Consider the following 22,835-nt stretch of genomic DNA (forward strand, 5'->3'; position numbering starts at 1 on the left):
TGGAGAAGAGGCAGGTGCTGGGGCAGGAAGTGGGCACAACGGCCAGCAGGGTCTCTGTCCGGCTAGCTAGGGTCACGTGGGCACCTCCGTCTGCCACAGGAAGACTGGGCTTGCCTAGATCGCATCACACATACCAGGAGTGTTGGGTTTGTAGCAGAAGCAGGACGGGTGGAGGGAGGCGTGGTGTGAGGAGGCTGGTCCTGGGCCAGCCCCGGTGTCCCTGCACACTTGCTTTAACACTGCACACCAGAGGGAAGACACGAGCCTTTCCGCTGGCTCCAGCGTGAACTGTTTCAGAGGAACCCAACCTGAGCCTAAATGGATGGAGGGAAGATTTTCTAAGAGAATTCTGCCACTGAATGCAGACGTGAGGACAGGGTTAGGAGATGGCCCTTGGGCAGCTCTGCTGAGGGGCTGGTCCAAGCGGGTGGGGTGAGAGAAACAGAATGAAGCGGGCAGGCTGCCTCCGTCTGTGCGGTAGCATCAACCCTGTGAGGCGGGCGGACTCTGTCTGCATGGGTAAACTGCGCGCAGCCCTTGGGAAAGGTGATCCAGCCTCCAGGCTGCAGGAAACAGGGCAGAGGAACAAGGAGGGGGCTGGGAGTGCCCTCTGCTTTCCCAGCCCGTCAGCGGCATGGGTTGGGTGCAGAGAAAAAGACCACCAGAGGACTGTGTGGGTTATCCACTTCTGTCTGTTTTATGCCCCACCTTCCCTGCTCTGCTCTGGGGCTGCCCACCTCTCCCGCACCCAGCTGTGAGAAGGGAGGAACCTGGGGTAAAGGAGGGAGGAGCCTGCAGTGCAGGAGGGAGGGAGTGGGCTTCTTGGGTGCTCCCAGGCCCTCTTAGCATCAATCCAGCAACAGAGATGGCTCTGGCCTCAGCCTCCAGGCTGAGCTTGGTCTGACCTTGGAGCTGCGGTCTGAATGTCTGTCTTCCCCCAAATTCATATGCTGAAATCCTAACCTCAACGTCGTGGAAGGAGAAGGTGTGACCTTGGGGGAACCAGGTCCTAAAGTCACCTTGTGACTGGGACAAGTACCTGCCTGGTTGACCCCAGAGAGCCAGCCCAGCACTCCCGCACGTGAGGTCCAGTGGGCAGCCGTCCAGGAGAAAACTCCGTCAGTCGGTCACCAGCACCATGATCTGCAGCCTCTAGGATGCTGACAAGTAAATTCCTATTGCTTAAAAGCCAGTCAGTCTGTGGTATTCCTGTTAAAGCAGTCTGACGGGACCAAGTCAGAAAGTTGTTACCGAGACGTATATGTGGAAGTGGCTTTGGAACTCAGTGGTGGGAAGAGTTGAAGATGGATGCTAGAAAGCATCCAGTGCTGTGAATGGACGGTTGGGGCGATACTGGGGACCTGGGAAGAGAGGAGAGCTGTGCAGGAAGCCTCAGCCTTCTTAGAGAATACCCGAGGGGCCTGAGCAGAAAGTGGGGAGGAAAATGGATATGCTGACCTGAAACAATACAACAGCCAACTTTTTACCAACGAAGTGGGTTTATTCAGGAGCAGCAAAGCATTGCGTGTCAGGTCAGAAGCTGTGGTGAACCACAGGCAAGCCCCGGGAAGAGGAGAGGAAGCTCTTCTACAGGAGACAGAGGTCAGAGGGGCTGCTGTGAGGAGTCCACTGGGGCAAGCGGGCCTGAGCGTGGAGGCTTCTCGTTGGCTGGGCTGTTGCCGGGCGGGGAGAAACTCTTCCTCCTGCTTCTGGCTGGAGGCCAGGTGGTCCCCTCGCCGTGGTGACGTCCAGTGGGGCTGGCTGGGAGCGCCCCCTTGGGGCCTGCCCACTCAACATTTTTTAAAATTGACACAGTGTTTGGCCATGCTGTGCAACTTGTGTGATTTTAGTTTCCTGCCCAGTGATTGGCCCCAGGCCCTGGGCAGTGACAGCACAGTCCTAACCTTTGCACCACTAGAGAATTCCCTCCCAGCTCCAGCTTAGCAAGGCTTCCGTTCACTGACTTGGACAGGTGTAAAGGCCAGTCTGATGAGATCTGATGGGAACGGGAACGTCTGTCTCGTGGACAGTGACCCGGGTGTCCGGCTGGGAGTCTCCAAGCAAAGTGCAAGTGCCTTGTTTCCCTCGGACACTTAGAGCCCAAGGTGTGAAGGCAGAGCTGTCAGCCAGGAAGAACCAGACCTGAAATTTGGAAAACCCTCAGCCTACTGACCTTGAGTAGTAAGAAAGCTCGTTCAGACAGATCACAGTGTGGCCCAACTTGATGAGGAGGTCAGTACTTGTCAGCAACAAGCAAGTCCCCCAAACGGCAGGCTGACAGGCAGCCACCTAACCCGAAGTCAGGGCCCGACGTCCAGACTATGGAGAAATGATTCCCAAGGCGTGTCAGAGATTGTGCGGTGGGGTGTCCGTGCACCTGTGCCTGCCCCCCACAGTCCTGTGGACGGCAGAGCTGGCTGCCCCCCGAGGGGGTGTCTGGTGCCCACAAGGCACCGTCTCTGCCAGCGTGCGGGACACACTAGCCCTGGGGCCTTGCTGGTTGCTGTTGTGTTGCTAAGTTCTGTCCGACTCTGCGACCCCACGGACGGCCTTGCTACCTTCCCTGGACCCTGAAGGATGGGGCCGCCTGGAGCCTCAGGTTCACGACCTCGGCAGAGCCCCACCAGGGGGACCCCAGATGGGGAGGGCTCGGGGAGGGCAGGACTCCGTGAAGGGAGGGGGAGCTGCTCTGGCCCAGCTGTGGGGCAGGACCAGTGCAGAGCCTGGAGGACAGGCCTGGGCCACAGGTGTCCCCCTGGAGCCCCAACTTCTTGGACTCGCTCGGGCCCCATCACCCTCCTCTCCTGTTTCGCCTCGTGGAGGGGCACGGTCCGTCCTGTTTGCCCCACGCCGTCGCCTGTCAGGGGCGCGCGGCGTGTTTGGCTGCAGGGGTGCACAGCTGGACGGATGCTGCCTCGGGACAAACCACGCCTCGTGCCCCTGTAGACCTCTTCTCCCGGGGCAGTCCAGCGCGGCCGCCACGCCCCCAGGCTGGCCGGGGTCCTCCTCCTCGCACCCCCAGCCCCCCGCGATGCCTGTGTGCCCAGCTGTGTGACTGTGCTGTGGCGGCAGCACAGACCCTGGTCTTGAGCACAGCCGCCCTCACCCTGTGTCTACTTACGTTCCTGGTGAAACCAGCTGTGCCCCCGTCTCCTCCAAGGGGGCGAAACAGGGAGGAGGGCATGACAGAGACTGTGTCACTGAGAAGAAATGCTTCTGCACACAGGCTGAAGCGTTTGAGACAAATGGCACTGTGTGGAATTCGCTGTGAGACGCTTCAGCCACGAGAAGGGAGAGCACATGAACCACGGGTGTGGGGCCCGCGCTGGCGGACGCGGGCGAGGGCTGAGGGTCAGTGTGTGTGTGGAAAATCCCACTGTAAGCAAAGGAACAAATGAAGGTGTGTATTACTGAGACTCAGGTCACACTCACCTAACGATGCTTAGACTCACAGCCACCCTCGTGCCATGGGCACACCCTCTGTCCATTAGGAAATGGGGTCCTTATGCGCTCGGCTCTTAAAAATAATCTATGTCTTCAGCTTACTACTGACTACTGAAGACTCCTAAGTATTTTGGTGGTGGTTTAGCTGCTAAGTTATGTCTGACTCTTGTGATCCCATGGACTGTAGCCCACCAGTTCCTCCATCCATGGGATTTTCCAGGCAAGAATATTGGAGTGAGTTGCCATTTCTGTTTCCAGGGGATCTTTCAGACCCAGGAATTGAACCCAGGTCTCCTGCATCGCAGGCGGATTGTTTACTGACTGAGCTACGAGGGAAGCATCTTATCAAAACTGCAGGAAGAAATGATATGATGTCACCCCTTTTAAAGGTTTTAGGGAAAAGACTCTGAAAACAAACAATCACCAGCAGATGAAAGGAATGTAGTTTACGCAAGTGACAATACTGAAAATGCTCACCCATAAAAATAAAGGCCTTTTATTTGGTTTCTCTATGCCATTACAAGAGACGTGGCCACAACCTTGAGCCCAGGGTGCCCGACCTGTGGTGTGCTGTCCCCATGCAGGCAGCGCCACCTGGGGTCACGGGGTCACCTTCTTGTACGTGACGTGCAGATGTTGAGTCATGGGCTGCGTAGTGGTTGCCATGGAGACTGTCTGTTCAAGTTTGCCTTCGGAATTCAGCCTGAATTTTCGGGTAATCTGAGCAGAAGAAAACAAACACTTTGGTTTTTATCGTCCAACGATTCCACAAGGGCTGCAGGGCCAGCACAGGCCACGCACTCCTGCAGCGGCCGCAACACTCACCTCAGCGGTCAGGGGCCCGCGAGCCGGGGGGCAACACACCCTTGGCTGGCAGCCCCGACGGGCGTCCTGACCCCCGGCCTGCACCCTCTCCCGCCCCCCAGCTGCCCCGGGAGGCGGGAGGCGAGCAGGAGCACCGTCCTGCTGTCTGGCCACAGGCTGACCCCAGGGTGTCCTTTCTACTCCTCCTGCTTTCTCTCCACAACTGGCACGGAAGCTGGGGGTGGGACCCCGCTCCACCAGTGCCAGATCTCCAAGAACACAGACCCAAGGCAACCAAGCCCCGGAAAGGAACCCACCTGCCACCAAGCTCTGTTAACAGCGGGCTTCCCAGGTGGCGCTGGTGGTGAAGGACCTGCCTGCCGATGCAGGAGGCGGAAAGACCTTTAACAGAGGGAGAGCACCTCCGGCTGTTGTTACCGGGTGCCCCAAGGGGGGCTGTGGGCCCCCGAGCGTCACAACAGGTGTGCTGACCAGGCCAGACAACCGCTTTTCACTCACCAGCCCTCCGCAGAGGAAAGAGCAAAGCCAGATTTCAGAGAGTCCATTTAAGGGCCTCAGAGAACCAGCTGGGCTGAAAGGCCACGGTCTCAGGGAGAAGCCATGCGCGGAGGCTGCCCGGGGAGCAGGGGGGCCCCTGAGCCCTGGGGCTGTGCAGCACGGGTTGGGACCCCCGCAGGGCTGCACCCCAGTCAGAGTTACCCAGAAACACACGGGCGGGTCCAGTTTCAAAGGAGCTCCCTCTCTGGTGAGCAGGGGCTGCCCTTCCTGGCCCAACCTCGGGAAGCAGAGATCTGCCAGCTGCGGGCTCTGGGGTGCTCAGAGCCATGGGGGCCTCCTTCTGGAGAGAAGCCTGCCCAGCTGGGAGCTCAACTCCGCTGGCAGACAGCGGGTCAGGAGGCCCAGGAGCCCTAGAGGCACAGGAAGAGTCACCGCGACGCGGATGCGCATGCTCCTGTCAGCCAAGCGAGTGCGGCCTCCATAGCACAGACCCTGAGACATGACTGCGAAGGCCAGTGTGACGCTGGAACTCCTCCACGTTTAACGAGTTCTCAGAGTGGGCTTCTCTTCTTCCTGTTATGTCTTGTCCACACAAAGGCTTTAGCATAGTCAATGAAGCAGAAGTAGATACTTTTCTGGAATTCCTTTGCTTTCTCTTTGATCCAACAGATGTTGGCAATCTGATCTCTGGTTCCTCTATCTCTTCTAAATCCAGCTTGTACTTCTGGAAGTTCTTGGTTCACGTATTGTTGAAGCCTAGCTTCAAGGATTTTGAGCATTACTTGAGCATTACTTTGCTAGCATGTGAAATGAGCACAATTGTACAGTAGTTTGAGCATTCTTTGGCATTGCCCTTCTTAGGGATTGGAATGAAAATTGACCTTTTCCAGTCCTGTGGCCACTGCTGAGTTTTCCAAATTTGCTGGCGTAATGAGCACTTTCACAGCATCATCTTTTAGGATTTAAAATAGCTCAGATGGAATTCCATCACCTCAACTAGCTTTGTTCATAGTGATGCTTCCTAAGGCTCACTTGACTTTGCGTTCCAGGATGTCTGGCTCCACGTGAGTGATCACACCGTTGTGGTTATCTGGGTCATTAAGATCTTTTTTGTACAGTTCTTCTGTGTATTCTTGCCACCTCTTCTTAATCTGTTCTGCTTCTGTTAGGTCCTTATCATTTCTGTCCTTTATTGTGCCATCTTTGCATGAAATGTTCCCTTGGTATCACTAATCTTCTTGAAGAGATCTCTGGTCTTTCAAATTCTATTGTTTTCCTTTATTTCTTTGCATTGTTCACTTAAGGCTTTCTTATCACTCCTTGCTATCCTTTGAAACTCTATGTTCAGATGGGTGTATCTTTCCCTTTCTCCTTTGCCTTTAACTTCTCTTCTTTTCTCAGCTATTTGTAAGGCAGGTCAAGAAGAATAGTCAGAACCAGACATGAAACAATGGACTGGTTCAAAAAGGGGTATGACAAGACTGTATACTGTCATCCTGCTTATTTAACATCATGCGAAATGCTGGGCTGAATGAGTCACAAGCTGGAGTCAAGAATGCCAGGAGAAATAACAACCTCAGATATGCAGATAATACCATCCTAATTGCAGAAAGTGAAGAGGAACTAAAGAGCCTCTTGATGAGGGTGAAAGAGGAGAGTAAAAAAGCTGGCTTAAACTTGACATTCAAAAAACTAAGATCATGGCATCCAGTCCTATCACTTCATGGGAAATAGATGCAGAAAAAGTAGAAACAGTGACAGACTTCATTTTCTTGGGCTCCAAAGTCACTGTGGATGGTGACTGCAACCACAAAATTAAAAGATACTTACTCCTTGGAAGAAAGGCTATGACAAACATAGACAGCGTATTAAAAAGCTTTGCCAACAAAGGTCCATCTAGTCAAAGCTATGGTTTTTCCAGTGGTTGTGTACAGATGTGAGAGTTGGACCGTAAAGAAGGCTGAGAGTCAAAGAATTGATGCTTTTGAACTGTGGTGTTGGAGAAGACTCTTGAGAGTCCCTTGGACTGCAAGGAGATCCAACCAGTCCATCCTAAAGGAGATCAGTCTTGGGTGTTCATTGGAAGGACTGATGTTGAAGCTGAAACTCCAATACTTTGGCCACCTGATGGGAAGAGCCGACTCACTGGAAAAGACCTTGATGCTGGGAAAGACTGAGGGCAGGAGGAGAAGGGGGCGGCAGAGGATGAGATGTTGGGATGGCCTCACTGACTCAGTGGACATGAGTTTGAGCACGCTCTGGGAGACAGTGCACGATAGGGAAGCCTGCCCTGCTGCAGTGCATGGGGTTGCAAGGAGCTGGATATGACTTCGTGACTGAATGACACCAGTGTCTTGTCCAGTAGGGAAAAATGTGGAGAAGGACAGGCCGGGAGAGAGTGGGGTATATCTGACTTTATTCGAGGTCCTAAAGTAAACCAGGAAGCCACCCCACACGAGGGGTGAGGCCTCATTGAGAGGCGGAGCCATGTGCATCATACAGCCCGATACACACGGGGAACGGCTGCCGGAGGACTCCTGCCAGCCTCCAGCGTTCCTCTCACTGGGGAGCCCCGAGAGCTGCTCCTCCCCTGGTTCTGCCCCTGCTTTACTGAGCTGAACTGACGTGTGACACCGTACAGGTGCAAGTTTAAAGGTGATCTCCTGACACACGTGTGTACAGCTCAGTGTGTACCACAACACAGGTGGCTAATACATCTTCCCTGGGTGCAGTGAGACTGTTTACGGCCCACTCTCCTAGCAAGCTTCATGCACGCAACGCAGCCGTTACCTGCCGCGCTGTGCTGTCCACGGCACGCCCAGTGCCAGTTCACCTCCCACCTGGACGCTCACATCGACTGAGCCACACCGGCCACTTCTCCCACCTTCTTGTCTGTTTCTGCGAGTTTCCTTTTTTTAATTTCACATATAAATGAAATCATGCAGCACCTGTCTTGACATGTCACTTAATACGATACCCTCAAGGTTTATGTGTCTTGCTGCAAACAGGAGAACGTCCTTCTTTTCCACGGCTGCGTCACAGTGATCTATGCCGTGTGGGTGACACAACCCGCAGCTTGTCATCCGCTTGCCTGTGGACGCAGAGGCGTCTCCGCATCTTGGCCTCAGGTGGGCTCCCGACCTGGTGAAGGTGTGCCCTTAGGCAGGCTGGGTGAGCAGCAATCTGTTTTACAGCTCATGGAGACAGCTCACGATTGTAACCGCCCCCTGCCCCAAGGCAGACAGGACAGGAGAGCCCTGGAGGGGAGTGCTGAGAAGAAGGCCCAGAAACAGAGAGGTGAGAGAAACAGCAGGCTGCAGAGAGAAGAAGGAGTGACGGAGGGGAAACGGGAAGAGACGCGGCACAACGCTGAGACGCGCGCTGTGCCCCTGGAGCTGCAAAGGGAACAGTCACAGCGCAGCAGGAGACCCCTGAAGAAACGGCAGCGGGGGCCCACACCTAGTGAGACACGGCACAGGCGTGCAGGAGACCCCTGAAGAAACGGCAGCGGGGGCCCGCGCCTGGTGAGACACGGCACAGGCGTGCAGGAGACCCCTGAAGAAATGGCAGCGGGGGCCCGCGCCTGGTGAGACACGGCACAGGCGTGCAGGCCTGGGCTTCGACGGCAGATAGTCAGGCCTCCACTGAAGTGACTTCCAGAGGATTAGCAGGCCGGGACGCTCAGAAGTAATGGCACCGACGGGAAATCAGGAAGCGACCACACATGGTGGGAGGCTCGGGAGAGACCCAGGCAGACCTGAGTCTCACCCTGTGGGCGCCTCGTCAGCACAGACGCCGACGCTTACGAGAGGCCCAGAGAACCGACGGGACCCGCAACGCACCCAGCAAGACCCCGGGAGAGGGGCTCTCGTCTCCAGAGTCACCACACAAGCAGCCCCACACGCCCAGTGTTCAGAAACAACACAATCGCGGGGCACATGAAGAAACAGGGAGGTGCGGCCCATTTGACGGGGAAATAACCACAGAAACTGCTCGACAAACACACGCCAGAATCTCAAAGATGCTCCAAGAACTAAACGAAGACGTGGAGAAGCTCAAGAAAGTAGCATATGAACAAAATTAAAACACTGATAAAGAGACAGAAAACGAAACCAAGAAGAAGTTTTGAGGCTGGAGAGTGCGATAACATGAAAAGTTCACCAAGGGGCCTGGAGGCAGTCGAGCAGGCATACGCGCCGCAGACGTGAAGACGGGACGGGGCGGCTCTGGAGGAGCAGAGAGAAGGCAGGCCGAGGAAGCACGCGGTGGACTGATCCATCCGCCTTGGAGGTGCTGCACGTCTCACAAACTGAAGGCCTGTGGTGACCGCATGCCGTGCTGTCTTCCCAAACACGTTCGCTCACTTTGGTTTACGCTTTCCCTTCTGGCATTTCTCACATCTCAAACTTCTTCATCACTATTATACTTGCTGCTATCTGTGACCAGTGATCTCTGATGTCACAGCTATGACTTGCTGAAGGCTCAGATGGTGTCATTTTTAGCAGTAAGGTATACGTATACATTCAGACATAATACTGTCGCACACTTAATAGAATAACTATGCGCACTGGGAAAGCAGAAATTCTGTGTGCCTTGCTTTACCACGACATTGACTTTCCTGAGGCAGTCGGGGCTCAACTGCAACCTCTCCAAGCTGGGCCTATAAACAGAAACTTGCAGAGAGCTCAGTGAGCCCTACCAGGGAGGAACTGTGACACATATGGACACACATTATAATAAATTTTAAAGCCCAAACCAGAGAATCTCGAAAGAAGCAAGAGAAAAGCGACTTGTTAGAGAAAGGGCATCCTCACTCACACTGTTGGCAGACTCTCGTCAGAAACCCTGGAGGCCAGAAGGCAGTGAGCTGATACAGGCAAAGCCCTGAAAGAGGACGCTGTCACGCGAGAACCCTGTGTTCAGTACAACTATCCTTCAAAGGGAGGCGGGAATCAGGACGTCCTCAGATCACGAGCTGAGGGGCCTCTCCCCCAGCAGACGGCCCTGCGAGAAACGCCGCACGCGGTCCTGCAGGTGAAATGCAAGGACAGCAGACGCAGCCTGGAGAGACGGAGCTGTCCGTAGAGGGAAACGTGGCAAGGTACAGAAGCTCAGCCACCGCAGCGACTTCAGATCAGTTACGGCGTGTCACACGCGATCCCACTGTAACCACAGAGAAAACATCCACAAAATACACACAAAAGGAAAAGGGAAGGGAATCGAAACATTTCAAAATAGAAAATCAACCGGACACAAAAGGCAGTATGCAGGAAATGAAGGACAAAAAGGCCGTAAAGCATATTAGAAAAAAACGGCACAATGACAGAAGTAAGTCCCTCCGTTATCAGTAATTATTTTAAATGTAAATGGTTAAACTCTCCAATCGAAAGACAGAGACTGGAAGAATGGATAAAAGCATGTAGTCTACAAGAGACCAGCATTAGATCCAAAGACACAAAGAGGCTTAAAGTGAAATGATGGGAAAAAACATTTCACACAAACAGTCATGAAGAGACAGCAAGAGCGGCTATACTAGTATCAGACAAAACAGACAAGACAGGTTACAAGAGACAAAGAAGGATAGTCCGTGTTAATGAAAGGCTCAAGCAGCAGGAAGGTATGAGGAGCGCAAAGTGACGGAACTAAAGGGAGACAGAGGCAGGGGTGGCAGCACCACTCTGAAGCATGGGCAGAGCCGCCAGAGGGGGCGCAGCGCCCCGGCCGACAGGACACGCAGCCCCCGTGTGCACGTGGGCGCTTCTCCAGGACACACCGTGAGAAGCGGAACTCGGGCGCTCCATCGTGTCCGACTCTGCGACCCCGTGGAGTGTAGCCCGCCAGGTTCCTCCGTCCATGGGATTCTCCAGGCAAGAATGCTGGAGAGGGTAGCCATGCCCTTCTTCAGGGGATCTTCCCGACCCAGAGACTGAACCTGGGTGTCCTGCATTGCAGGCGGACTCCTTACCATCTGAGCCAGCAGGGAAGCTCCAGGACACACCACATGTTTAGCCAAAAATAAAGCCTCGATACATTTAAAATGACAGACATCACACAAAGTATCTTTTCCAATTACAATGGGATAAAATCAGAAATCAATAAGAGGGAAACTAGAAAAATAACAACTCTGTGTAAATTAAGTAACACTCAAAAGAACCAGTGGGTCAAAGAAGAAATCAAAGAAGGGAAATCAGAACATACTTTAGATGATTGAAGAGAAAACCACAACATATCAATACTTACAGGATGCAGCAAAAGCAGTGCCAAACGGGAAATTTATACGCAAAATGCTTACATTTTTAAAACGAAGAAAAATCTCCAGTCAGTAATCTCACTTTACAACTTATGGGACTAGAAAAATAAGAAGAAACGAAGACCCACAGCTAACAGGAGGAAGGAAATAATATAGATAGGAGCAGAGGTAAGTAAAGTGGAGAACAGAAAAGTAACTGAGCAAAAGCTGGCTCTTCACAAAGGTCAGTGATGTGGACACACCTTGAGCTCAATGGACAAAGAAAAACAGATGAAAGACTCAAACTGCTAAACTCAGAGAGTACAGTGGGAACACTGCTACCACGTTTATAGAGACTAGGGTTATAAAAGAGCAGTAAGGACAAACCGGACACCCTAAATGAAACGCACAAACCCCTAAAAACACAAAACCTACCAGGACTGAATCATGAAGAAACAGAAAAGTCGTAACAGACCTGTAACCTATACGCAGACTGAGCAGTAACACAAATCTGATACCAAAGCAGAGCCCTGGGTCTGACGACCTCACGGTGCAATGTTAGCCACCTAAACATGTCGAGGACTGACACCAGGGCGTGCCGGGAGGCCAGCGGCTAAGGCCCCCGCGCTCCCAGTGCAGGGGCCTGGGCTCAGTCCCTGGTCAGGGAAGCGGACCCCGCACGCTGCAAGCGACACCCAAGATCCTAATTCATTCTATGAGGCCAGAACTGCCCTAATATCAAAGCCAGACACAGACAACAAACCAACTACAAACCAACCCTTACACACACTGAGACAAAAATCCTCGACAAAATAAGCAAGTCAAATGCAGCAGAGTATTAAAAGGATTATACCCCATGACCAAGTGTGACTTATTCCTGGAATGCAAGCAAGGATGCGTCCAAATATGAAAATCAATCAGTATGATATGTCACACAAATAGAGCGAAGGAGCAAAACCACATGATCATCTTAACTGATGCAGAAAAAGTTTCTGACAAAATTGAATACCTTCATGATGAGAGGCTGCACATGAGAGGTCCACAGGGAACACTGTGCTCCCTGTAGAGGCTGAACGCTTTTTCTGGAGACCAGGAGCAAGGCACGGATGCCCAGGCCCGCCTTCTCTACGCTGCCACACAGCTCTGGAGTCCAGCCAGAGCAACGAGCAAGAAACACGCTGAAATGGAAGAAGCAGAGCTATTTATGCAGAGGGTTCACACATGACATCCTAAGGCTTCCACACACAGAACTATTAGCTCGTGAGTGAATCCAGCAAATAACAGGATATGGTCAACACAAAAATCAGCTGCACTTCTGTAGGTTAACAGTGAACAGCCCAAAAAGGAAATTAAGAAAACAATTCTGTCTCCAATAGCATTAAAGAAGATTCAGGGATTAAACAAGGAGGTGAAAGACATGTGTACATAATATTCCAGAACGAAATTAAAGATGACACAAATAATTGTTAACACATTCTATATTCATGAATTGGAAGACGATATAATAATAAATACTAAAAAAAAAAAAATACTAACCAAAGAGACCTACAGAGTCAAGAAAATTCAAATCAAAATGCAAATGATTGGTTTTGGAGAAATAGAAAAACCTATCCTAAAATTCATATGTAAATTCAAGTGACTCTCAACAGACAAAAATGATTCTGAAAAAGAAGAGCAAAGCTGGAGGACACACGTTCTGATTTCAGAACTTACCCACCGAGTGAGAGGAATCAGAACAGTGAGACGCTGGCGCACAGACAGACACAGAGACCTGTGGAACAGTCTCGAGAGCCCAGAAATAAACCCTTGCACACACTGTCAAATGGGTTTCAATCGGGTTGCCAAGACCATACCATGGGAAAAGGACAGTCTTTCCAACAAACGGTGCTGAAAAACTGGATGTCCCCATGCAGAAGAATGAAACCATACCCTTACGTGGCAGTAACACAGCAAACACCCTCAAAATAAATCACAGTCTTGAAAAGCTACATCTGTAAAACTCTTAGATGAAACCACAGGACAGGTTTAATGGCCTTGGATTTGGCATTGATTTCCTGGGTGCCAATTTATAGCCAATGAAGAAAAAACAAACTGTCATTGATGAAAATTAATCAGGATCATCAGGCAGATAAAAACCAAAACTCCACGAGATGCCACGTCGCATCCACGAGGAAGGGTGACACCAGGAAACAGCGAATGTCGACGAGGATGTAGAGAAATTGGAACCCCTGTGCGGTGTGGATGGGAATGTAAAATGGTGCAGGCAGAGTGGGAAAGTGTACAGCGGGGCCTTAAGGTGTCACAAACAGGATCAGCCACACGCCCGACAACTCCACCTCCAGGCACACACCCCAGAGAACTGGCGAGCAGGGCTTGCAGATAACTGCACACCAGCGTGGCAGCAGAGCGTCCAGGCCGAGGTCCACACACACGGCGAGGCTCCTCAGTAAAGCTGCCTACATGCTGTAATGAGATAAGGCTGACCTTTTTAAATAACGGTGCTGGGACAACTGGAAAAAAAAATGAAAGCATCTTGACCCCTACCTCTTGCAATACAAAAACATAAATTCCCAAATCAAAACCTTAATGTAAAAGGGAACACTGTAAAAATTCTTGAGGAAAATGCTGGTGCGAGTCTGTGCCTGTGTTAGGCAAAAATGTTAAGGTGCCACAAGAAGCACTGCCTGTGAGAGGAATGCCCGGGAACAAGACTTCATCAAGAGTAATACATTTTGTTAAAGAAAGGAAACGACGAGCCTCAAGTTGAGAACACAGTCTTAACGCACCTACCTGATGAAAGACTTGCGTCTAGAACATATAGCAAACTCTTACTGCTCGAAGATAAGGCAGACAACCCACTGGAGAAAAAGGAAAAGGATCTGAATGCTCACGTCAGGAAACAAAAAATTCAAGTGGCAGATGAGCCGGTGGAGTGAATGAGCCACACTCAGTCACCAGGACATGTAACTAACACACGAGGGAACGGAAGGCCACTCGGCAGCCGGCAGCACAGCCTCTGCGGCGGCCCGGCCTGAGCGGGGGCAGCGGCCTCTGTGCGGCAGCGCCCGTGGGGACCAGCTACAGGGCACTCAGGATTCACCCCGGGCCGTGGAGGCCTCCGTGATGGGCGCTGCAGGATCCACTGCAACACACGCAACAAGGTCCACACCCCCTGCTGGCATCCCCGTGCTGCCGTGCTCGGCCACCTGGGGGGTCTCTGGCGCCCACCACGTGACCACAGGTCTGAAAAAGGCGAGCAGTCCACAGGCGCAAACGAAAGCTATAAAAGCACCAGGAAACGAAAGGAAATGTCATCATCTTGGAGCAGAAAACACGTTCCTCACCAAGACCCCAAACTCAGGGAGCGTGAGGGAAAGACCCTGAGGGGCCACTGCAGAGAGGCAGGCGTGCAGCCTGTGGGCAGAGCACACCAGACCTCAGGCTGACGCGAGACCCACAGAGTGAAGGACAGAGCGTCCACGGGGCATAAAAACCCACCACGGACCAACACGAGACGGGCCGCGCAGAGACAGGCGCGACTCTGAACACTGAGTATCAGAGCGGAACACGAGCGCGAGAACGCCCCCTCATTCGTTAGCTAGAGTTCACAAGAGGAACGGGATGCCACCTTTCATTTATCCAATTAAAAAGTCCAGAAATTCCGAAAACACGTTGTGCTGGCTGAGGAGCAGGAGACCAGGTCCCCAGCAACGCTGGTGGGGACGGAACTGTTCAAGACACCTGACCACACACAGCAGGGGCGGGGATCACATTGCAGCGCGTGTGAGTGTGAGGAGAGGGGAGCCCGGACGGACGGCCCAGGCCTCGGGAGAGGGGAGCCCGGGACGGCCCAGGCCCGGGAGAGGGGAGCCCGGGATGGCCCAGGCCTCGTGGAGGGGAGCCCGGGAAGGCCCAGGCCTCGGGGAGGGGAACCCGGGACGGCCCAGCCCCAGGAGAGGGGAGCCCGGGACGGCCCAGCCCCGGGAGAGGGGAGCCCTGGACAGCCCAGCCCTTGGGGAGGGGGGGTGGGAAGCCCGGGAAGGCCCAGCCCCGGGAGAGGGGAGCCCGGGATGGCCCAGGCCTCGGGGAGGGGAGCCCGGGACGGCCCAGGCCTCGGGGAGGGGAGCCCGGGACGGCCCAGGCCCGGGAGAGGGGAGCCCGGGATGGCCCAGGCCTCGGGGAGGGGAGCCCGGGAAGGCCCAGGCCTCGGGGAGGGGAACCCGGGACGGCCCAGGCCCGGGAGAGGGGAGCCCGGGGACGGCCCAGCCCTCGGGGAGGGGAGCCCAGGGGACGGCCCAGCCCTCGGGGAGGGGTGCCCGGGGGGGATGGCCCAGCCCCGGGAGAGGGGAGCCCAGGGACGGCCCAGCCCTCGGGGAGGGGTGCCCGGGGACGGCCCAGGCCTCGGGGAGGGGAGCCCGGGGACGGCCCAGCCCTCGGGAGGGGGGGGTGGGAAGCCCGGGAAGGTCCAGCCCCGGGAGAGGGGAGCCCGGGACGGCCCAGCCCCAGGAGAGGGGAGCCCGGGACGGCCCAGCCCCGGGGAGGGGAGCCCGGGACGGCCCAGCCCTGGGGCTGGGGGAGGCCAGCTCCAGTCGGACCCATGGGCCCAGTGGCTCACCTGCTCCACATGGGGCTCCTTGGCAAAGGAGATCCTGGCGATAGAGTGGGACGCAATGCACAGCTCCTGCCCGTTCACCTCGCCTTCCTCCACCTCCACGATGCCTGCAAGGGAACACGTCAGCCCCGCCTCAGCGGCCCAGGGCTCACCTCATCTGAACACCACAGGCACTGAGGAAGCCACAGCCCCTTGCAGGACCCCCAGGCATCAGGAGGGAAGACAGCGCTCCTCTCACGGCCGAGGTCGGTGACCTCTGGGGTGACCCTGCTCTCCCTCTCCCAGGAGATCTGACAGAGGGGACGTGCGGCCAGAGGAAGGGACCCCTCTGACTGCCCCCCCACTTTCCAGGTTGCTAACACCTGAGGCAGCGTGGCTGGCCCTGCTGGTCCACCAGCTTCAGGAAGCGAGCGCTCACTTGAGCCAGTGAGCCAAGTACGGGTGACGCAGGCAGGGTATGAACTCATGGACCTGGTGAACTACTTTAGAATGAACTCCTCTGGGGGGCAAAGCCAACTTCCAGACAGAACTTTCACTCCCGGTTGAGGTCCCCCCGGAGGCCCACCCGCATGGGAAACATGGGGCTTACACAGACGTGAGTGGGAGCGCTGAGACAGGAACCAGCCCGTTCCCGCAGAGGTGCTCCCGCAGCCCCGGCCCCCGCCCCGGGAAGGTGCCCACGGGGCCCCGGCAGGGCACGCGTGCAGGCGGCCCGGGGAGGCATGTACCTGTGTTCTGGGCGCTGACGAAGGCCACCTTGTTGGTGTCGGGCTCCAGGCGGATGAAGCCGCACTCCCTGTGCATGGGCTTGTGCGTGTCCGGGTGGAAGGCGTTGAACCTGGGCCAGGAATCGACAGGTGGGGCAGAGCACGCACAGACGCCGTGGACCACCCTCTTCACCCAGTGACCGTGAAGCACCACACGGGGTGGACACGTGAAGGACACAGCGGAGACCCGGGGAGCACGGGGATGGCCGCCCCGTCCGCTCGCCTCCTCTGCCGCTGCGGGGCCTGCCCGGGACCCTGCTCTCCGTCATGCAGGGCGTGCCCCCCAGGCCGTCAGCACCTCCCACACTCCTCGGTCTAGGCCCCCCACCAACACCGTCAAGCCCATCCCTCCGGCACTGCCTTCCCGCCGCTGAGCTGGCATCCTGCTCAGGGGCGCCCCGGTTCCTGTGTGAGACACAAGCGAGCAGTCCGTGACTCGTCACCCCGCCTCCCCTGCAGGCCCACGGCGGGGGCGCAGCGCCGGGCGGGAACCCAGCGCTGACAGCATGTGACAGGCGGGGGCCCGGCTCACACAGCCCCTCCCGAGAAATACATCCACTGCCTACACAGGCAGTACTGCGCTGACCACAACACCTGTTCCCACTCTCTTCTCTTCGCTTTAACGGCGGTCAGCGAACGACCAGCGTTAAGAGGAGATTAATGAATGCTAACGTAAACTCCTCTAAAGGGCTGTGACTCGTGGCTCTGTTTTACACAACCCAGCATTTCCACCTTTTGGTTCATATGCAGGCTATTCTTCCCCCTCACCCTTGCAGTCGAGAAAAAAATGGAAAGGCATGAGATAGTGCAGCCTCAGCTACCCCCACCCTGTGCTCCCCACCCAGGCGCCCCGCTCTGAGTGGCAGAAGCCCGGTCTGAGACCCGTGACTCCCCCGCCTCTCTGTGACCCTGGCTGGCTCAGCACAGGACCACAGGAAAGCCAGGCCCAATCTCTAGAAATCCTGGGGTGGCTGACTTCCACAGGGCACCGTGGATGCCTCCCGTCTGCATTACAAGCTGAGGCTGCTCAGTGTCTCCGGCCAGGCCCGGGGCGGGCACTCATCCTGCGGGGTGGGGCGTGGCGGGCACTCACGAGAAGTTGAGCATGGGCTGGCCCACGTGCGAGATGTGCGCCTCCTCCAGGTACCGGAAGGGCTGCAGCGTCGGGAAGGTCCCGGCTCCCGGCGGCTCTGACAGCCAGGTGCCCAGCATCCAGGACAGCGGCTCTACCACGGGGCTCATCCTGGGGGGCTCTGCGGACAGAGAGGGGCGTGAGCGGCTGCTGCCAGCTCTCGCGGACAGCTTAGCGTGGACTGCACACCATGTACCTGGCAGGTCCGGGTCATCACAGATTGACCTGCAGGGCCTGACCTTGCATGAGCCTCAATCTCCTCTCTCGGCAGGGGGAACAAGGCCGCGCCATCGGCGGGCCCCGTCCTGCTGGGCCAGCTCTGGAGCCCGCAGCTCCTGGGACACAGAGGACGGCCTGGTGGTGGGGGCAGGCCAGGGGCCTAGGGCCTCAGAGGAGGTTGAAAAGGCAGCGTCACCAGCCCCTGGGCTGGTCAGGGTGCCCCCACACGGCAGCCCGGTGCTGCGGATGAAGGCAGGGGAAACCATGGGCAGCGTGACAGGGGGCTCTGGGCAAGGAGGGCGCACCCTTGCCCACCACGCGGGGCCCACGGCGGCAGCACTGGGCGGAGACTGCTACCCGCGGGCGCCAAAGGGCCCTGCCATTGTGGGCGAGGGCGATGGCAGGCCTCGCGGGCAGGGGACAGGTGGGCACCGGGACTGCAGACGAGGGTGGGTGCGCAGACCAGTCTGCCAGGCGCCCAGGCCCCACGCCCCTGGCCCCGCAGTCAGCGTGCAGGTGCTGCTGAGCGGCTTTCCAGAAACCGGCCCGCGGGACCCCCTGAGACCACGGGAAGGCGGGGCTGGGCCCACATGACCCACCGGGCAAGGGGGACAGGAGGCCTGACTCCCAGCCCCCGGCTTCCCACTCCAGGCCACGCCTCAGACCGAGCATCTCCAGGCAGACAGCACACACAATGCTGAGAGGGGAGGGGAGGCGAGGCGGGCGTCACCGAGCCCGTGCAGGGGCCACGCTTCTTTTCTGCTGGATCCTAGCCCCTATCAGGGGTCGAACCTGGGCCACAGCAGTGGGAGCATGGAGTCTTGGCCACTTGACCCCAGGCAAGTCCTGAGGCTATGCTGCTGAATGGCCACTTCTGTCGACAAGCCCCAAACACCAGCACAAAGGAACCAGCTTCTCAAGCGTACACACCACGGGGATGCTCATGCTTCTGGAAGCACCTTGGCTCCTGAGATCACACGGCCTGCGCCTGCAGGTGGAATGCAGTCTGGGAGAATGACCCGGGGGAAGCTCAACGGGCTCTGGAGATGGAGAAGCGACTCCCTCGACTGAGAATGCTAGGGACGGAGCACAGGGGGGCCGTGCTTGAGGACCGGCGGGTGGAGGACGGAGTGTGCACCTCCGACTTCTGAGATCCCCGAGGCAACAACGGGCGGCCGGGCGGTGGGGGCATACACTCCTTCCTCCTCCGGCCTGGCTGTCTCTCCCAGGACTCCCTTTCCAAATCGCCTGTGGAAAGTCAGGGCTGAGGACGGTGACTCTGGAGCCGACTGACAACACTCTCACATTTAGACAGCAAGAAAAACCGAGATCGGGACTTCAGGAACAACCTCCAGTGGAAGGAAGACCAGGAGCTTTGGACTTGGCAGTCTTGGGCCGGCAGACCCTGCTGCTGATTGCTCCGTTCACTCCTCCGCGACGCGTCTGACGCTCGTCCACGGACGGGAACCCAGCAGCAAGCTGATGGGAGACGCGCACACGTGCTGGGAGTGAGCACACGGGGTGGCGTTCTCAGGGACAGAAGGTGCAACACGAGGTACTGGCTGGGCAGGCTGGGCGGGCAGGAAGAGGCAGCCGGTGTGGCTGGGAAAGGCTGGCCGGCTGGAAGAGCGTTCGCGCCCCCGGAAAGGCCCTGGCCTCCCGTCTGAGCAGAGCCCTGAGGCCTGGCGGAAGGGCTGAGGCCCCCCGCTGCAGGAAGCAGCTGGAGGAGGACGGCCCCGCGGGAGCATCGGAGGCGGCTGGAAGGGCAGGAAACCAAGGCCAGCAGCCCTCCTGCCCTAGAACCTGCACCAGACAGACGGAAACACAGCCCCCGAGGCCTGAAGACACCGCTCGCCCGAACACCCCGAATGCCCTCCCATGTCAGGAGGCCAACAGAACATGCAGACACAGCGTGACTCGGCCTGAGAGAGAAGGGAAGCGCCGACAAGAGGCTCCACAAGGACGGCCTGGAAAACATGCCTGGGAGTGGAGGGTCAGACCCACGTGGCACATGACCCGTCTGCAGGGCATGCCTGACGGCCAGGGCGGAGCAGGCAGACCTGCGAGTCGCAGGCCACACAGGGCAGCTCCCCACAGTCTGCCTCCCTGGACACCGAGCCCGTGAAACGCAGCTGCTCCCAAGATGCACTCCCAGCACAGGACCCCACGCGGGATTTCAAGACCTCACCCAAAAATACAGAACTTCACCCACCCCAGCATTTTGAAGTACTGGTGGCTACATGTCCAAACAATGTTTCATACAGTATTGAGTTAAATTTAAAATTAGGTGGGAACTCACACCATGTTCCCGTTGATAGCACTGGAAAGGAGCACTCAACACTCAGGGGACGAGTCCCGTGAACACTGCTGAGAGGTCACCGCCAGTCTTCACTGAAAGGTGCTGTGCGGTGCCGGCAGAGCAGCTGCAGGAAGCCCCACGCGCATCCCAGGAGACGGGCGTGAGCGCCAGGCTCGGCACGCGCGGGACGAGCGTCTGCCAGGGAGCGCGGCGGGCCCGCCGGTCCCCGAGTGTGCCCCGGCCTCCAGTGTGCCCGATCGAAGACAGATCACGCAGGGAAGACTCACTTGAAAAGCAGACGAGCAGGTGCACCATAAGATGGTAACACAGAACACCACACACACCTGGGGCCACGTGTCAGGAGAGCGAGCTGCTTAGGTGGACTCTCAAAGCAAGACCCAAATGCCGGCTGTAAACAAGAGATGCAGCTGAAGTAATCTGGAAAGGTGTCAGAAGGTGGGGCCGAGGCAGGCAGCTGGGGTCAGGCGTCAGGACCCGACATCAGGCAGAAGGCAGGCCAAGCCCCGCGCACTCCCGCAGACGAGGGGCGGCCCTGCAGCAGGCGAGGGCACGGTCACCGGGGAGGTGTCTGTGGACACTCAGGCCCCAGATGCGGCAGCAGCGTTTATAAAGCAGAAACGGCTGAAGACGCTCAGAGGGTCACAGAAACTAAAGGAAATCTCTATACCTGTTCTCTCCATGTCCAAGCAGACAAAATTCAAATGATGAAATAGAAATAACTATATATAGAATATAATTAATGAGGTAACTCTGGTGGACATACATTGAACTTGTAGTTTGAAACAAGAGAATACTCCTTCAAGTTCCTCTGAAAGACCCATGAAGACTGACTTTAAACTGGTTAGAGAGCTCTTCTAACTTCCAAAAACTAAAGAGTTCTCTTCCCTGTCCAATCACAACGCAACGAGACTAAAAATTAAAACGGTATGGATGTTTTTTAAAACAAGTTATGAGAGAGATACTAGACACAGAAAGGTACAGGTTCCACGCCTCCACTCGTTGGAACCATTCAGAACAGGCACATGCATCCGGCAGGGGCGCTGAAGGCACAAGAGCACGGGGTGCTGGCTCGCCCGCACACTGCTCTGTTTCACTCCCGTAACCGCTGCGGTAAAACTGTTTGCAGTGAGACGTCCGTGACGCAGACGAGCCTCAGAGAGAGCAGACACCGCTCCCGGCCCTCTGCCCGCGTCACAGCAGGACAGGGCCGCCCCAGGTCCCGGCGGGGACCGCCACCCCGCAGGCAGAGCTGGTGTTTTAAGGAGACAGAAAACGCTGACTTGGGGGTAACACACCCTGACTCCTAAAGACATGCTCAAATTGAAACAAGAGCACAATGTGGTGCGTTGCACCCCCTCACCCCAGCCTTGGCCCTGACACGGTGGGGGGGCTCCTTTGCCTCTCACCCCTCCCTCTTCCAGCCAGAGCCTGCGGCGGCTGGCATCACAGAGCCCGTGTCCTGAACCAACGGCTTCCACGGCGACGAGGGAAACTGCAGCTGCCGCGGCCGGGTTTCCAAGCGAGCAGGGTTGGGTGTCAAGGTGCACCGGGAGCTGCTCTGGATGCAGACGCTGCCCGCCCAAAGCAGGACAGGCTGGCAGCCCCTCGCAAAGTGAGCCCACCAGCCTGCCAAGCGCAGCAGGAACCAGCCACGAGACCTGCTGGGGCGCGGGGAAGAATACGGCTGAGGCAGGTCCACGGAGGCGCAGGGCTGTGGAGCCGCTGAAGTCTGCCTGCTTAGATTCTCCGCCGTCCCAGGGGCCCAGGGACTCACTGGAACCCCAGCACCTGGACGGCGGAGGAGGTGAAGCAAAGGCGGATCAAAGATGCCCCCGAGGGGTCCCCACTGTAGCCTCCTCTGCTCAGAGGCAAGAGAAGATGTTTTCATAAGCGACTCCAACAGAGTGCGGGGACTGTCCTGGGACAGAGGCAAGCCGGGAGCAGCCAGGTGGAGAGGGGCCCACGGCGCGTCCCCTGAAAACAGGTCTCCCACAGATGGGGGGTCGGGGGAGGTGGGGCGGCTTCAGGATGGCTTGGTGCATCCCGTGTATTGGGTACTTTCTCTCTGCTGTTATTACGTCAGCTCCACCTTACTCCCCAGGCACTGGATCCAAGAGGCTGGGGGCTCCTGCTCTAAAGGGACAGGACCCCAGCTGCTCCCGAACGGGGAGGGCAGACATGGGGGCGGCTGGTCCACAAGGGAGGGCCCAGGTGGTCCCGGGAGACTTGGGCTGGGGGCCTGGGGCTGGCCTGGACTATGTTGTCTACACCCGCAGCGTTGTGGGACACGGTGATGGGGTGTCTGGAGGTCCACTAACACCGGTCCTGCTCCCCCGCCCCCTGCTCCGTGACCACAGCCCTGGGCTGGGTCTACACAAAGGTTGGCCACCCACCTGGCGCAGGGCTTGGTGGGGCTCAGGCAGGGAAGAAGCTGGGAGTGCAAACCACAGCCGGGGCGAGAGGAGGGACTGACTGGCTCCGGGGGTGGGGGACAGGGAGGTGGCCAAGGGGACTGGGGGCGGAGGCCAGGAGCCCGAAGTCGCCTAAACCAGAGCACGGGAAGCGAGGCTGCAGACCGGCACAGGTTATGGAGGTGGCGGTGAGCCCCAGGGGTCACGCTATCCTGGGACGGTGCGGCCGCAGAGCCACGGTGGACACAGCCCCCAGGACAGGCCAGAAGCACCGGAGGGCGCGCTCGGCCACTCACTGGACCCTGGACGGAGGGTGGGGGCACTTCGGGAAGAGTGGACTGGGGGCCTGCTGAGGGCAGGAGCCCCGCCTTCAAGAGA

The 22,835-nt window shown here is 56.9% G+C and overlaps 1 protein-coding gene across 5 annotated transcripts in view; it reads right to left on the reverse strand.

The window, feature by feature from the left end:
- Positions 1-3,924: 3,924 nt before the first annotated feature.
- THAP4 (THAP domain containing 4) overlaps positions 3,925-22,835 on the reverse strand; it is a 33,244-nt gene continuing 14,333 nt past the window's right edge. For all 5 annotated transcript variants that reach the window (XM_065917223.1, XM_065917226.1, XM_065917224.1 and 2 more), the window contains 4 exons: positions 17,469-17,628; positions 16,337-16,446; positions 15,612-15,715; positions 3,925-4,164 (listed from right to left, as the gene is read on the reverse strand). In XM_065917223.1, coding sequence (XP_065773295.1) covers positions 4,045-4,164; positions 15,612-15,715; positions 16,337-16,446; positions 17,469-17,628 — 494 coding nt within the window. In that variant the 3' untranslated portion in view covers positions 3,925-4,044. The remainder of the gene's footprint in view (positions 4,165-15,611; positions 15,716-16,336; positions 16,447-17,468; positions 17,629-22,835) is intronic.

Source organism: Muntiacus reevesi, chromosome 1 (assembly GCF_963930625.1).
Source record: "Muntiacus reevesi chromosome 1, mMunRee1.1, whole genome shotgun sequence".
Classification (NCBI taxonomy): Eukaryota; Metazoa; Chordata; class Mammalia; order Artiodactyla; family Cervidae; genus Muntiacus; species Muntiacus reevesi.